Genomic DNA, 13,564 nt, shown 5'->3' on the forward strand with positions numbered 1-13,564 from the left:
TGGAAGTCTGTCTTTAACCATCCTCTAGAGATGTACACTTTTTAACAATTTACTGTTTAATATCTACAGCAAATTGATATGTAATAGAAAATAGTGAATATATATTTATATAATTATATATGTGTATATGTACATATATAACCTAAATATGATGATACTAGACATAATTTTTTATAATACCACTTTGTTTTACTTAATATATCATGTTTCCTTGCTGCAAATGCCATGATTTCATTCCTTTTTATGGCTGAGTAGTATTCCATAGTGTGTGTGTATATATATGTATACATATATGTGTATGTGTATATATATATACACCACATTTTCTTTGTCCACTCGTTGATTGACAGGCATTTGGACTGGTTCCATATTTTTGCAATTGCAAATCGTGTTGCTGTGAACATGTGTGTGCAAGTATCTTTTTCATACAATGACTTCTTTTCCTCTGGGTAGATATCCAGTAGTGGGATTGCTGGATCAAATGGTAGTTCTACTTTTGGTTTCTTAAGGAGTCTCTATACTGTTTTCCATAGTGGTTGTACTGGTTTACATTCCCACGAGCAGTGTAAAAGTGTTCCCTTTACACCACATCCACGCCAACATCTATTATTTTTTAATTTTTAAATTATAGCCATTCTTGCAGCAGAGTAAGGTAGTGTCTCACTGTGGTTTTAATTTGCATTTCCCTGATAATTAGTGAGACCGAGCATTTTTTCATGTTTATTGACCATTTGTATATCTTCTTTTAAGACTGGTCTAGATCATCAGAGTGAACAGGCAACCTACAGAATGGGAGAAAAATTTTGCAAGCTATCCATCTGACAAAGGTCTAATATCCAGAATCTATAAGGAACTTAAACAAATTTATAAGAAAAAAAAAAAAAAACCCCATCAAAAGGTGGGCAAAGGATATGAACAGACATTTCTCAAAAGAAAACATTTATGCAGCTAACAAACATATGAAAAAAAGCTCATCATCACTGGTCATTAGAGAAATGAAAATGAAAACCACAATGAGATACCATCTCCCACCAGTTAGAATGGCAATTATTAAAAAGTCAGGAAACAGATGCCGACGAGGCTGTGGAGAAATATGAAGGCTTTTACACTGTTGGTAGGAGTGTAAATTAGTTCAACCATTGTGGAAGACAATGTGGCGATTTCTCAAGGATTTAGAACCAGAAATACCATTTGACCCAGCAATCCGGTTACTGGGTATACATCCAAAGGATTATAAATCATTCTACTATGAAGACGTACGCATAACTATGTTATTGCAGCACTATTTACAATAGCAAAGACTTAGAACCAATCCAAATGCCCATCAATGATAGACTGGATAAAGAAAATGTGGCACATATACATCATGAAATACTATGCAGCCATAAAAAAAGAATGAGTTCATGTCCTTTTCAGGGACATGGATGAAGCTGTAAGTCATCATTCTCAGCAAACTAACACAGAACAGAAAACCAAATACTGCATGTTCTCACTCGTAAGTGGGAGTTGAACAATGAGAACACATGGACACAAGGAGGGGAACATCACACACTGGGGCCTGTCAGGGGGTTGGGGGCTAGGGGAAGGAGAGCATTAGAACAAATTCCTAATGCACGTGGAGTGTAAAACCTAGATGATGGGTTGATGGGTGCAGCAAACCACCATGACACATGTATACCTATGTAACAAACCTGCATGTTCTGCACATATACCCCAGAACTTAAAATAAAAAGTAAAAATTAAAAAAAGAACAGTTTAGAATGCTTCCATTTTTAATCCCAAGAATTATACTGAGGAACAAAAACTATCTTCTTTTAATACCCCAGGAAGATACATTGCTCAAAATCAGATGGTTCAAGATCATGTCACCAAGTTCCTGTGACCAAGGTAGATGACTTTTTTAAAAAGTCTTTAGGAATCATCCTGATCCTGTTTTTAGGGTGAGGTTTTAGGGATTCAATCCCATAGGTGTTCTTTCGCCAGAATGGACCCAAAGCCAACTCTTGAGGGAAATACTGACTCAGCTCTAGGAATTCCCGAGTTTGCCTTTAGATGTCAATGAGATGCTCCACCACTGAAGTCAAAATCTGTGGTGAGCTCCTTAATGTCCATACTAGAAGTCACCCTTACTTGATAATCCTTACTTGATTGGTATCTATAACCCAGGGGTACGTAATTAGGTTCGTGCAAAAGGGATCATGGTTTTTGCATTGTTGGAATTTGCCCTTTGATGCTACAGTACTTTCTTAAATAAATGTGGTTATGTTATACATCATTTTAATGGGCATCTCTTGCTTTATGCCTTTTTGCTAATGAGTTATTATTGCCTTTCATTTTATGTTTATTTTAGATTATGGAAATAATGTTAGGCAAAAAGCAAATCTGAGCGATTTTCTTATTCGAGTTCAAAATGAGTTGTAAAGTAGCAGAGACAATTCACAACATCAACAATGCATTTGGCCCAGGAACTGCTAACAAATGTACAGTGCAGTGGTGGTTCAAGAAGATTTGCAAAGAAGACAAGAGCCTTGAAGATGAGGCGCATAGAGGTCGGCCATCGGAAGTTGATAACGACCAACTGGGAGCAATCATCGAAGCTGATCGATCCTCTTACAACTACATGAGAAGTTTCTGAAGAACTCAACGTGACCATTCTACAGTTGTTCAGCATTTGAAGCAAATTGGAAAGGTGAAAAAGCTTGATGAATGGGTGCCTCATGAGCTGACCAAAAATTTGTTTCAAATCGTCGTTTTGAAGTGTCATCTTCTCTTATTCTGGGCAACAACAAACCATTTCTCAATCAGATTGTGCCATACAATGAAAAGTGTACTTTATACGACAACTGGTGACGACCAGCTCAGTGGTTGGACTGAGAAGATGCTCCAAAGTGCATCCCAAAGCCAAACTTGTACCAAAAAAAGGGTCATGGTCACTGTTTGGTGGTCTGCTGCCAGTGTGATCCACTACAGCTTTCTGAATCCCGGCAAAACCATTACATCTGAGAAGTATGCTCAGCAAATCAATGACATGCAACGAAAACTGCAACACACCTGCAGCCAGCAGTGGTCAACAGAAAGAGCGCAATTCTTGTCCACGACAATGCCCTACCACACGTCGCACAACCAATGCCTCAAAAGTTGAATGGATTGAGCTATGAAGTTTTGCCTCATCCACCACATTCACCTGACCACTCTCCAACCGACTACCACTTCTTCAAGCATCTCGACAACTTTTTGCAAGGAAAACACTTCCGCAACCAGCAGGATGTGCAGAAAATGCTTTCCAAGAGTTCATCAAATACCGAAGCACAGATTTTTATGCTACAGGAATAAATAAACTTATTTCTCATTGGCAAAAAATGTGTTGATTGTAATGGTTCCCATTATGATTAATAAAGATGTGTTTCAGCCTAGTTATAATGATTTAAAATTCACAGTCTGAAACCACAATTACTTTTGCACCAACATAAATATAAATATACACACATATTTATGTATGTATATGTAAACAAATATGCTTTTAATGTTCTTTAATTCCAGTTTCCTATTGAACTTGTTTATTCTCTTTCTTGTTTATATAAACAGCACAATGTGGTCTTTAAACATAATTTCTAAATTACCTCATAAGTAATTCCCTACAGGCGTTCCCTCTTTCTTGTTAGTGTTTCTAATTTGTCCACAACATTGGATTCTGTTTAGCAACCAAGGCTACAGGGTAGCCAGACTGACTAAAGCATTGACAATTTTTAATACTATATTTACCGACTAAGAATCAGATCATCAGTGCTAAATGCAACTGTGGCAAAAATTCTCTCCCCAACAAATTCTCTGTGGCTTGAGAACACCCAGGCTAACTAGTTCTGGAAATAATGGGAATGAAACTGGATATCTGTGTTGCACATAGTTACTCTTCAAGAGGCAGGACTCAATAATAAGAACTCCCTGCAGGAAGGACAGCATAGAATGAAGACTGCCAGGATAAAGACCTAACCTTTTTAAGGGTGGTGCTGGGGTATGACAGCTTTTTGCTATTTACAGTGGTGTGCTGGAGTTGACTCTTTCTTACGCACCCACAAGAGCTGATTCTTAAAATTTCCAGATTTTTGTGAGCCAGTTAATACGTTGATAGCTTGAAATAGGCTGTGGTAGAACTATTTACACCATGGAAACTGGTAAGTGCTACAAATCAACTCCCCATTCCCTGAGAGTTGGTTGTTAGACATTTCCCAGACCATCACTGCTTGTCTGGCTCACAACTATCAACGAGGTAGATATTTCTATCCCCATTTTACAGATGAGGAAACAGACAAAAAGACTTTAAGTTTTAGGGATATATTACAGAGAGCATAACACAAAACAAAACAAAAAACACCAAAAATCTGAAGCAGAAGGAAACTGCCAATGCAGAAATAGGGACAGGACAGTCCTGATCCTGAGGGCTGTATCCAGAGGAGAAGATCCTACATAGAGGTAGGCAATGAGATAGTCTCAGGAACTGCCAAACTGAGGTTCAGAAGGCTGGGAGAACAATCTCAATGAGGAACTAAGGGATCAACTAGAAAAGCCTCCAGGGGGAGTTCAAGACTCCTCCACCCTTTTCCAGCCCCTACCTCTCCCTGCTTTGGTTGGATGAATCACATTCAAAGGCAAGAAATTCCAGTCCCCTGAGGAGGAAAGGTTTGCTCAAGCTTGAAGGCAGGAATTGGGCCATGTTTCCCAGGAAGTGAAACTTTCTGAGAAGTTACAAACTCAAGACACAAGGGTATGTTCACTGACTTTAGATTTACATCCTTGCAGTGACTGGAATGAAAAAGGCCCTTGGCCAAGGTGACACCCTCCTTCCTCTTCAAGGAGTTCAATCTAAGGCAAGGGCCCTGGCCCAAAAACAGTCCTAGGTGAGCAGCCAGTGCCAGCTCAGCCACAGGGCATTCAAGTGAGGTTTAGTTTCTTCTGAATTTGGATTTGCAGCCAACTAATAACCAAATACTACTCTGCCAGTCATTGTCTTTCATGTCATGTATTTCCCTCAGGAACCTTGAGGGGAGGGGAGGCTGTGGTTTGGACCATGGTTAAGGTAAGCCTAGATCTATGGCATTACTATTGTTTTCTCAGAGACCAAGAAAATGAAGAACTCATACAGTTCATAAGAAGCCAGAAGCAGAATCAGTTCTGATTAGGACAGAGCCTATGTTCTCTTCATAGAGCTTTGTCTTGGGCCAGACCAGGTGACCTTGGGAGAAACTCTCTTGCTGGGGTCCTGGAGGGGAGGAGCTGAACTTCCCTTCTCACATGCTGATCTGTTTTCTTAAAAGGGTTTAGAAAGCATGAAAGCAGGCAAAAGCCTTATTTCTCTGAATATCTTGAATGAATAAATGAGATAATATACATAGAGTTCTTAGTCAATAATTGGCATTTGACAGATGGTAGCTAATTTTTCAATATGCTACTAAACTATGATTATAATAATGCTTAGCCTCTGGGACCAAAATATGAAATTTGAAGACTGAGTCGATTAAGAGGCATCTCTTCTGCCTCTGCTCAAATATTTTATCTTATTCTGGAGTTATTAAGAAAATAAGGAATTTGGAGCTAGGATTCAAATAATCCCCCAACTCTTCAAAACATAATGACAATGATGTTATCTTCAATGTTTCTTTGGGATTTCCTGAGTTTCTACTTCCTAAACGTCTTTATAGAGGAAAACCCTCAGCCATGTCATCTAACTGCTGCTTCTCCTCCTTCTGACATTTGAGAAGCCACCTATGGCAGACTAACAGGTACATACCCCATAGTTCGCCCCCTTCTTCCTCGCTTATGAAGTCCTGATTTTACCCAAGTAGAGGAAAGCAATATGCTCAAAAAAGACTCCTCAGGTGATAATAATTAGTCTAAACTAACCATATTAATCCATTTCTCTTTGGCACAGATTGGTTTGGAGTATATATTTCACCAAGTTCTGGCCAGCAGGATCTGAAAAGATGTTAGTCGGCACTTCTGCAAAATGTGTGTGCAAGAGATGTGTGCAAAGAAAACCTTAAACGTCTCTCCTGCTTTTGCTTTGCATGTGAAAGAAAATATGATGCTTGGATGTCTGATTCCAAAATAGTGGCATGGAAGCAAGCTGGCTTCATGCTCCCCAACCACAGAAAACCAGAAACAAATGTACAGCACTGAGATGATCACCAGCAATATCCCAGAAATCAAATATGAAGATGAGACAGTTCCCAGGGCCACAAAGAAGTGAAAAAACTCCAAGCAGACAGGAAGAGAATCAAACTTTCACATGCATGTCACCTCTCCTCCCATTCTGTCTGGCACCAAGCTTGTGAAAAATTTCCCCCAAACTCACAATTTCTACACCAGAAAAAGTGAGATCAGGGTGGACAATCAGCTTCCCCACCATCCTGGGTTCCCTAGCAGGAAACCTGTCCTTGTCTTAACCCACAGTAAGCATTGTGACATCCTGAAGAGAGAAACATCCCTGGGGACAGGCAGAGACAAGGGAGAGGCAGATTTAGCATCCCCAGCCCTGGGAACTCTGCTATGTCACTTGGCCAAAGGAGATGCCAAATCAGAGTGGCTGTTCTGTGGCTGTAGGAGGTCTGTCCCACAAGGTCTCCTGGGCACAACCCCCAGTCAGTTTTCCCACACTGCTGGGGCTAACCTCTTTGGGACCTCCCCCATTCCAGAAAGGCAGTACTCCTATTGTTGACTAGAATGGAGATGAACCTGGGCTTAAGGTGCTGCCTAGAGCCAAAAAGGAGGCAGTGACCTAGTGATGTGGTGCTTGGAGCAGTAACATACCTTAGTACAAAAAGATCACAAAGATAGTGGAAAAAACTGATCCCAAGTTCTGACATAGTTGAGCTGAAGAACCAACCCCAATCATCTACCTCAAGACATTATGTAAGAGAAAAATACATCCTATTATTTAAATTCTTTGTAGGCACATATTCTATAACTTGTAAACAAGACATCCTATACCTCATCATTTCACAAACTTACCCCAAAATCCCCCTGGAGCGGTGGCAAGAAAATCCCATTGAAGGCACACTGGGAGTAAGGGCAGTAACTGGTGTTGAAGAGCTCCAGGATGCTTTGATGGCATTGTTGATAGTTTCCAATACCCTGGATCTCAAACTGCTGGAACGGAAGAGTCATCTCGAATCTCTTGGTGCAGGGGGTCTTGTAAAGGTCACTTACGTTCACTACCTTCTTATATCCGGGATGAAAGCATGGGTCCCTGAGAATTTCGTTACTTGCAACCTGAATGGAAAAATCACTTGAAAGCATCATGTGTGAACGCTTTGGATACAATAGGCACAGTCTGACTTAATCGATATGTAGGCACTGTACAACATCCCACCACTTGGTATTGGCATCAACATGGCCTGCCCTGCCTTTTTCACCCTTAGGAATAAATGTGAAAAATGGATTTGTGTAACAGGCACCAGAAGTAGTATCAGATATATATGTATTTGACTATTCAAAGAATGCTGACATAGTTAAAACTGGGCCCAGAAATGCCATTAGTTTGAAATGTCCCTGAGTGCTTAGTCCTAATCATCTAGGTCAGGAGCAGATTCATAAGGAAACTCTCAAGGTTGTCAAAAATTTGGGCCTGGAGGTAGTTCTCCAGGAGCCTACATAATGACAGGGATGTCATTATGGACCAACCCTCCCTCCAAGGAGAGAATCAGAAACTCCCAGTTACTTTTAGATCATTTAAGCCAATAGTATGAAAATTTTTTAAATTAGTTTTTAAAAATTCTTTATTTTTTAAATTCTTTTCTTCAAGCATTCTCCTATCCAAGAAAAAAAAATTATATATATATATATATATATATATTTTGAGACGGAGTCTTGCTCTGTCGCCCAGGCTGAAGTGCAATGTCACAATCAGCTCACTGCAACCTCAGCCTCCCAGGTTCAAGCAATTCTCCTGCCTTAGCCTCCTTAGTAGCTGGGATTACAGGTGTTTGCCACCACACCCAGCTAATTTTTTGTATTTTTAGTAGAGACAGGATGTTGCCATGTTGGTCAGGCTGGTCTCAAACTCCGGACCTCAAGTGATCCACCTGCCTCGGCCTCCCAAAGTGCTGGGATTACAGGCATGAGCCACCACGCCTGGCCCAATAAAAATAATTTCTAACCCACAACCTACTAAAGAAGAAAGGAGGCTGCTGTGGATAAGAAGCTTAATGGAGCTTTGAGGCTCAGTGGATGTCTCTCAGTGCCCCCTACTCCCAGGACCATCTTACTGATAGTGGTTTTGAAAACAAGAGAGAATGCTTTGGAGGAGAGCAGAGAACTGGTTATCCTTTCAGTGGAGACAGGGAACAGCTGGATGTGACATCCTGGCTTTGTGTTTACTTGTCAGGGTGTGCCTGGTACTCACATGATGCTGAGTATGTTTAACTTTTCTTTTCTTTCTTTCTTTCTTTTTTTTTTTTTTTTTTTTTTTGACACAGTCTCACTCTGTGGCCCAGGCTGCAGTGCAGTGGCACGATCTTGGCTCACTGCAACCTCCGCCTCCCAGTTCAAGTGATCCTCCTGCCTCAGCCTCCCAAATAGCTGGGATTACAGGCATGTGCCACCATGCCCGGCTAATTTTTTTTTTTTTTTTTTTTTTTTTGTATTTTTAGTAGAGATGGGGTTTCACCATGTTGGCCAGGCTGGTCTCCAACTCCTGACCTCAAGTGATCCACCCGCCTTGGCCTCCCAAAGTATGTTTAACTTTTCTTGTCTTCAAAATGCAGAAAGCATCTGGGGACAAGATGACAAGATTTGAAGTGTCAATTGATACATTTTGTGCTTTTCCTGAAGTGTTTTTTTTTTTTTTTCCTTCTCCTCTCTGGGTCATTTCTAACAACTCTTGTTTTATCGTAGTTTGTAGGATAAAGAGCTTTAAAAAGTGGTCTAAAGGAGCTTATAAATTGCAATTCCCCCTCCAACAAACAATATTCTACCACATAATTTTCATTATCAACCCCATGAGGGTGAGAACTTATTTCCTGAGAGAAGATCTCAGTTGTGTCCGTAGAGATAACACAGTAAACAAACATGGGAGGTGATGTCTGGTTGAAACAATTTATAGGGGTCGACCAGATGTAGTTCAATATCCTCCCTAAAAAGGTTTGGAAAGTATAATAACCAAGTTCAGACAAACTACTGAATTTGAAAGAGAAAACAACAGGATGTGGGGGCTGGAGGCACAGATGTGAGGAGGGCAGGTCTGGATTGAGTTATACTTGCCTGAATGTCCTTGGCCAGTTTCTGCCAGAGTGCCTGATCCTTCCCATAGCACAAGAAGCTATGTGTGTAGACATTGTAGTCCTTGCCATAGAGGCGAAATTGCAGAGCATTATCTGGGGACTCAGTAGTCTGGTTTTGGGGTACAAAAGTGATTTGTGTAGAGGCTCCCCCAAGGTCCAAAGCTCCAAAGGTTTCCTGATTATTGGTTTCATACGGGACTATGCTGAACCACCTCGTTTTCTGAAAGACAGTACAGTTACCAGTGCTAGAAGTCTCTGGACACTCTGCTTTTCATACTACCTATTGGAGTCAGGGATTTCCTAAGGCAAAGAAACAGGGGCATAAAGATGAGGCAAAGCTCACTAGAGGCTCCTGATCTACAACAGATTATCAGCAAGAAAAGAGGGGCTTCAAAGACATAGCTTAGACTGCCAGACATAGAAGCAGTGTAACTAGTGTTTACAAACAAGAGGTCTGAGGCCAGACACATTCAAGTTCAAATTCTCGCTCAGTCACTTGTTAGTTGTATAGCCATGGGCAGAATAATTACCCTCTCTAGACATCGATATGGGGCTCTAAAATGGGGATGATGTAGTACCTCATACTGTTGTTCTAAGGATGAAATCAGAGAAAACATGAAAAGTGCTGAGCACAGCACGAGACACATAGCAGAAGGCAAATGTTAGCTATTCTAATTTTTACTGATACATTTTTAATTTCCTTTATGCCTCCCTAAGGCAAAGACATGTCTTCCTTATTCTCCCAATAGAAGGTCTTGTAAGAGAATTACACCCCTAGTGACCCTTACAAATGTGACAGTAAATTCATTCATCCATGCATCCATCCATCCATCCAGCATTCATTCATTCATTCTGGCTAGCGACCCAAGTACTGCCTGAGATAGCAATGGCATTGGCCTCCAGAGAGCCACCTCCATGGATGCTGTGAGATATTCACCTGACTGAATTTGCCCAGCAGATAGTTGATAGTAATCCAGCCATAGGCACCTTCCTCTTGGCCAGTAATGATCCTGGCACCCTGGAAGTCAAAGGGGTAGTTGCTGAGGCTCCTCTCCACCACATCCAGAACCCTGTCTGCCAACTCTTCACTTTCCATCCTGTACAAAGGAAGAGCTGAGGTTATCATTTTTGCTTTAATAATTACATTACCCATTTCAGCTATAGCATCCACACACTGCTACTAAGAAGTGAATCATAATACACTGGAATAAATGGAGAGATGGGGATCTTCGCATATGTCTGTCCAAGGAACCCTTCTTTTGGATGAGGTAGAATTAATCTTTTGTTCATCTCTCTCCAAATCCACATCCTTCCCATCCTTTCATAGGTTGGTTTTCCTTAAAAATACCGTTTTTGTTCTGAAGTTCCCTGGCTCAAAAAGTTATCAAAGGCTCTTAAAATTACTGTAGTGGTGATAGCTGGGTATGGTTTGATGACCATACCTGAAGCTGGTGTGTGCTATATTAGCTATTGTGTGTGGCTCCTAGCTGGTTACATGGCCAGACTCTGCTCCAGGTTTTTAATTAGGGTTCTAGTAGAAACCAGGTGGCAAATGACCTGGAATATACATCCAAACTCCTCTGCTGCCAGCCTGGGAAAAATCTTCCCCATATTATAACTCAGTTCTTGGGTCTGTTTGAGACTTTGAGACCTGAAGAAGGAATCTTCCAGGGTTGTCTTAATGAAGATGGGATGCAATTGCTTCCAAGAGCTAGGCTGCGCAACCCTGGGAGTCTCTGAGCAAGAGGATGCTACCTTCCAGCTGGCATTAGGCCCCTGTCATCTCTCATTTAAATGGCTTCCACACCTGCTAACTGCCTTCCTTTTATCCCCAGCTTTTCTCCCCTCCAATCCATCTTCTCTACCAGTGTCACGAGTTGTGTAGTGTCTTTTAATGGCTTCCTACTCTCTCTAAGATAAACTCCAAACTTCCTAGCATGGCCCATAGGGCACTTTGTGACCTGGACCCTTCCTTTTCAGAATCCCACTCAGAATCCTGGCTCTACCACTTCCCAGGTGTGTGACCTTGGGTGAGTTACTTCACATTTGTAAGCCACAGCTTCTGTATCTTGTTAATAATAATTAATTTCACAGAGTTGTTACGATGGTTCAATTAAGTGCTTAGCGCAGTGCTAAGAACATAGGAAGGGCTCAATAAATATGAGCTGCTACTATTATTATCATTATTATTTTACACTACTCACCTATCTTCTATCTAGGCAGAACTACTTACAGTCCTCTGAATGTGCGTCTCACACTTCCCTGCCTTTGCACATCTGGTAGAACACAAGCTCCATGAAGTCAGAGACTTTGTCCTGTTCACTGTTGTATCCGAAGTACTTAGAACAGTGCCTGACATATGACATATAATAGGTGCTGGATAAACATCAGTTACTGAATGCATGCTGTCTGCTCTGCTGATAAAGCCATTCCCCGATCCTCCAACTCATTTTTCATGATTCAGTTCAGGCATCCCTTCCTCTAAGTTTTCCTGACCTCCTCTCACCCTGGGCAGGGCCAAATGTGCTCCCGTAGCAGCTCTGAGCACTCCTCTATTAAAACACTGATCACCCTGCATTGAAACTGATTTCCTTGAGGGTTGAGTTTTCATATTCTGGATAGAGCAGGCTTTACATGCTGAATGAATGAACAAGTGAATAAATAATTCACACAGGTATCAAGTGATATAAAGATGTGCTAGTTGTGAATATTTATGACATGGGATGTCTATGAGTCTCCTCTTATCCTCTTCCTCCCAGCTATTGAGTAGCTAAGTCTGTAGCCCCAAACCCCAGAGTATACGGGCCTCGTCTTTCTATCCCTGTGCCCCATCCCTCTTGAATTCCCCATAGGGAGATGCACAAGGGGGCTTTTTTTTTTTTTTTTTTTTTAACATACATAACATCCTATCCCTGTATATGCTAAGAGTTTGGACATTTTATTCACTTACTGAAATTTCCTTTCTTAGGTATGGATTTGGGTGTGTGGAACTTGGGGTATTAGGGAGTGTGGTTCTCTCCCATAACCTCAGAGGCTCTTTCACTGCCAAGCCTAACTCCCAGATACTCTTTGGTCCCTACATGCTGCTATACCTGAGCAACCGCATGCCTGCCGTGGCTCCCAGGTAAACGGGTGTCTCTTGGTGCTGGGACCTTGGAATCACTTCCCTAGCTCTTTCCATGCAATCAGTCAGGTAAATGCCTATTTCATTTACTTTCTGAACATATTTTGAGATTCCAGGACCTAGGAAAAGATGTAGAAGATAACAATCTTTTAAAAAAAAAATTATAAAACATACCTTAACAATAGTAGATCAAAATACGGCGTTTTGAAAAAAATACAAGAAAACAATTTCCTGATGTACTACACATTAGGTTATTGTGTTAGAGGGTAATTCACTGGACCTAGCCTTGAGAGGATTTAATTTCCAAACTTTAAGTTGGGTCTGTCCAATGTTCAATAATTCTGCCACTGGATGGTGCAATTTCATATTCAATTGCATAACATTCTCAGACTTTAATGGGGATCTTATAGATAGCTACTCCATTAGCTGCTTTTTGATATTTCCTCCACAACATTGTAATTAATGACACTAGTTCCTAAAAGACCTAAAGATGACACTTAGAATAAAAATTAAGCAGCAGACAAATTGGCTTTTACTGAAAAGATGAAAGCTGCTCCTAACTAGCTATCTGATCCTGGCCAGCACCTTAAAGTTTCTGAGGTGGAGTTGCTTCCTGTTATAAGAAAGAGAAACAGAATCTACATATCCTTGGTGACTTTTCCACTCTGATATCCTGCTTCCCTAGCAAAACTGTTTTTCCAGTTTGAGAGCAAAACTGACTGTTGCTATGGAGGATTAGAGCCAAGATTCCTTAAGCTTTTTGAAGTTATAACAACACTTTCATCTCACATTAAGATAAGTATCTACACTATCAGTGCTTCATAGCAGAGTAATTGCTTTAAAGATAATTATTTAAATAAGTTATCCAGATCATTCACAGGTTGTCAAACAGCCTAACAACCATGAGAAAATCAGCTCTAAGTTACCAGCTAATTGTTTGGATTCAGAAAATTTGTGTTCAACATTTGATTAACTAGAGAACTCTCTCTTTTGAGAGGGAAAAATCCTGCATTTGTTAGGCCAAACACTCATGGGTTAAGTCTCAGAAGAAAGATATCTTCTAGATTTTTTTTTTTTTTTTTTTTTGAGACGGAGTCTTGCTCTGTTGCCCAGGCTGGAGTGTAGTGGCGCGATCTCGGCTCACTGCTACCTCTGCCTCCCAGGT

At 40.8% G+C, this 13,564-nt stretch overlaps 1 protein-coding gene across 7 annotated transcripts in view; it reads right to left on the reverse strand.

Annotated features, from left to right (window-relative positions):
• ENTPD1 (ectonucleoside triphosphate diphosphohydrolase 1) overlaps window positions 1-13,564 on the reverse strand; it is a 174,846-nt gene that overhangs the window by 11,888 nt on the left and 149,394 nt on the right. For all 7 annotated transcript variants that reach the window (XM_023206248.2, XM_026446542.1, XM_026446543.1 and 4 more), the window contains 4 exons: window positions 12,368-12,518; window positions 10,213-10,372; window positions 9,256-9,495; window positions 7,006-7,266 (listed from right to left, as the gene is read on the reverse strand). In XM_023206248.2, the coding sequence (XP_023062016.1) occupies window positions 7,006-7,266; window positions 9,256-9,495; window positions 10,213-10,372; window positions 12,368-12,518 (812 nt within the window). The remainder of the gene's footprint in view (window positions 1-7,005; window positions 7,267-9,255; window positions 9,496-10,212; window positions 10,373-12,367; window positions 12,519-13,564) is intronic.

Source organism: Piliocolobus tephrosceles, chromosome 9 (genome assembly GCF_002776525.5).
Source record: "Piliocolobus tephrosceles isolate RC106 chromosome 9, ASM277652v3, whole genome shotgun sequence".
Taxonomy (NCBI): Eukaryota; Metazoa; Chordata; class Mammalia; order Primates; family Cercopithecidae; genus Piliocolobus; species Piliocolobus tephrosceles.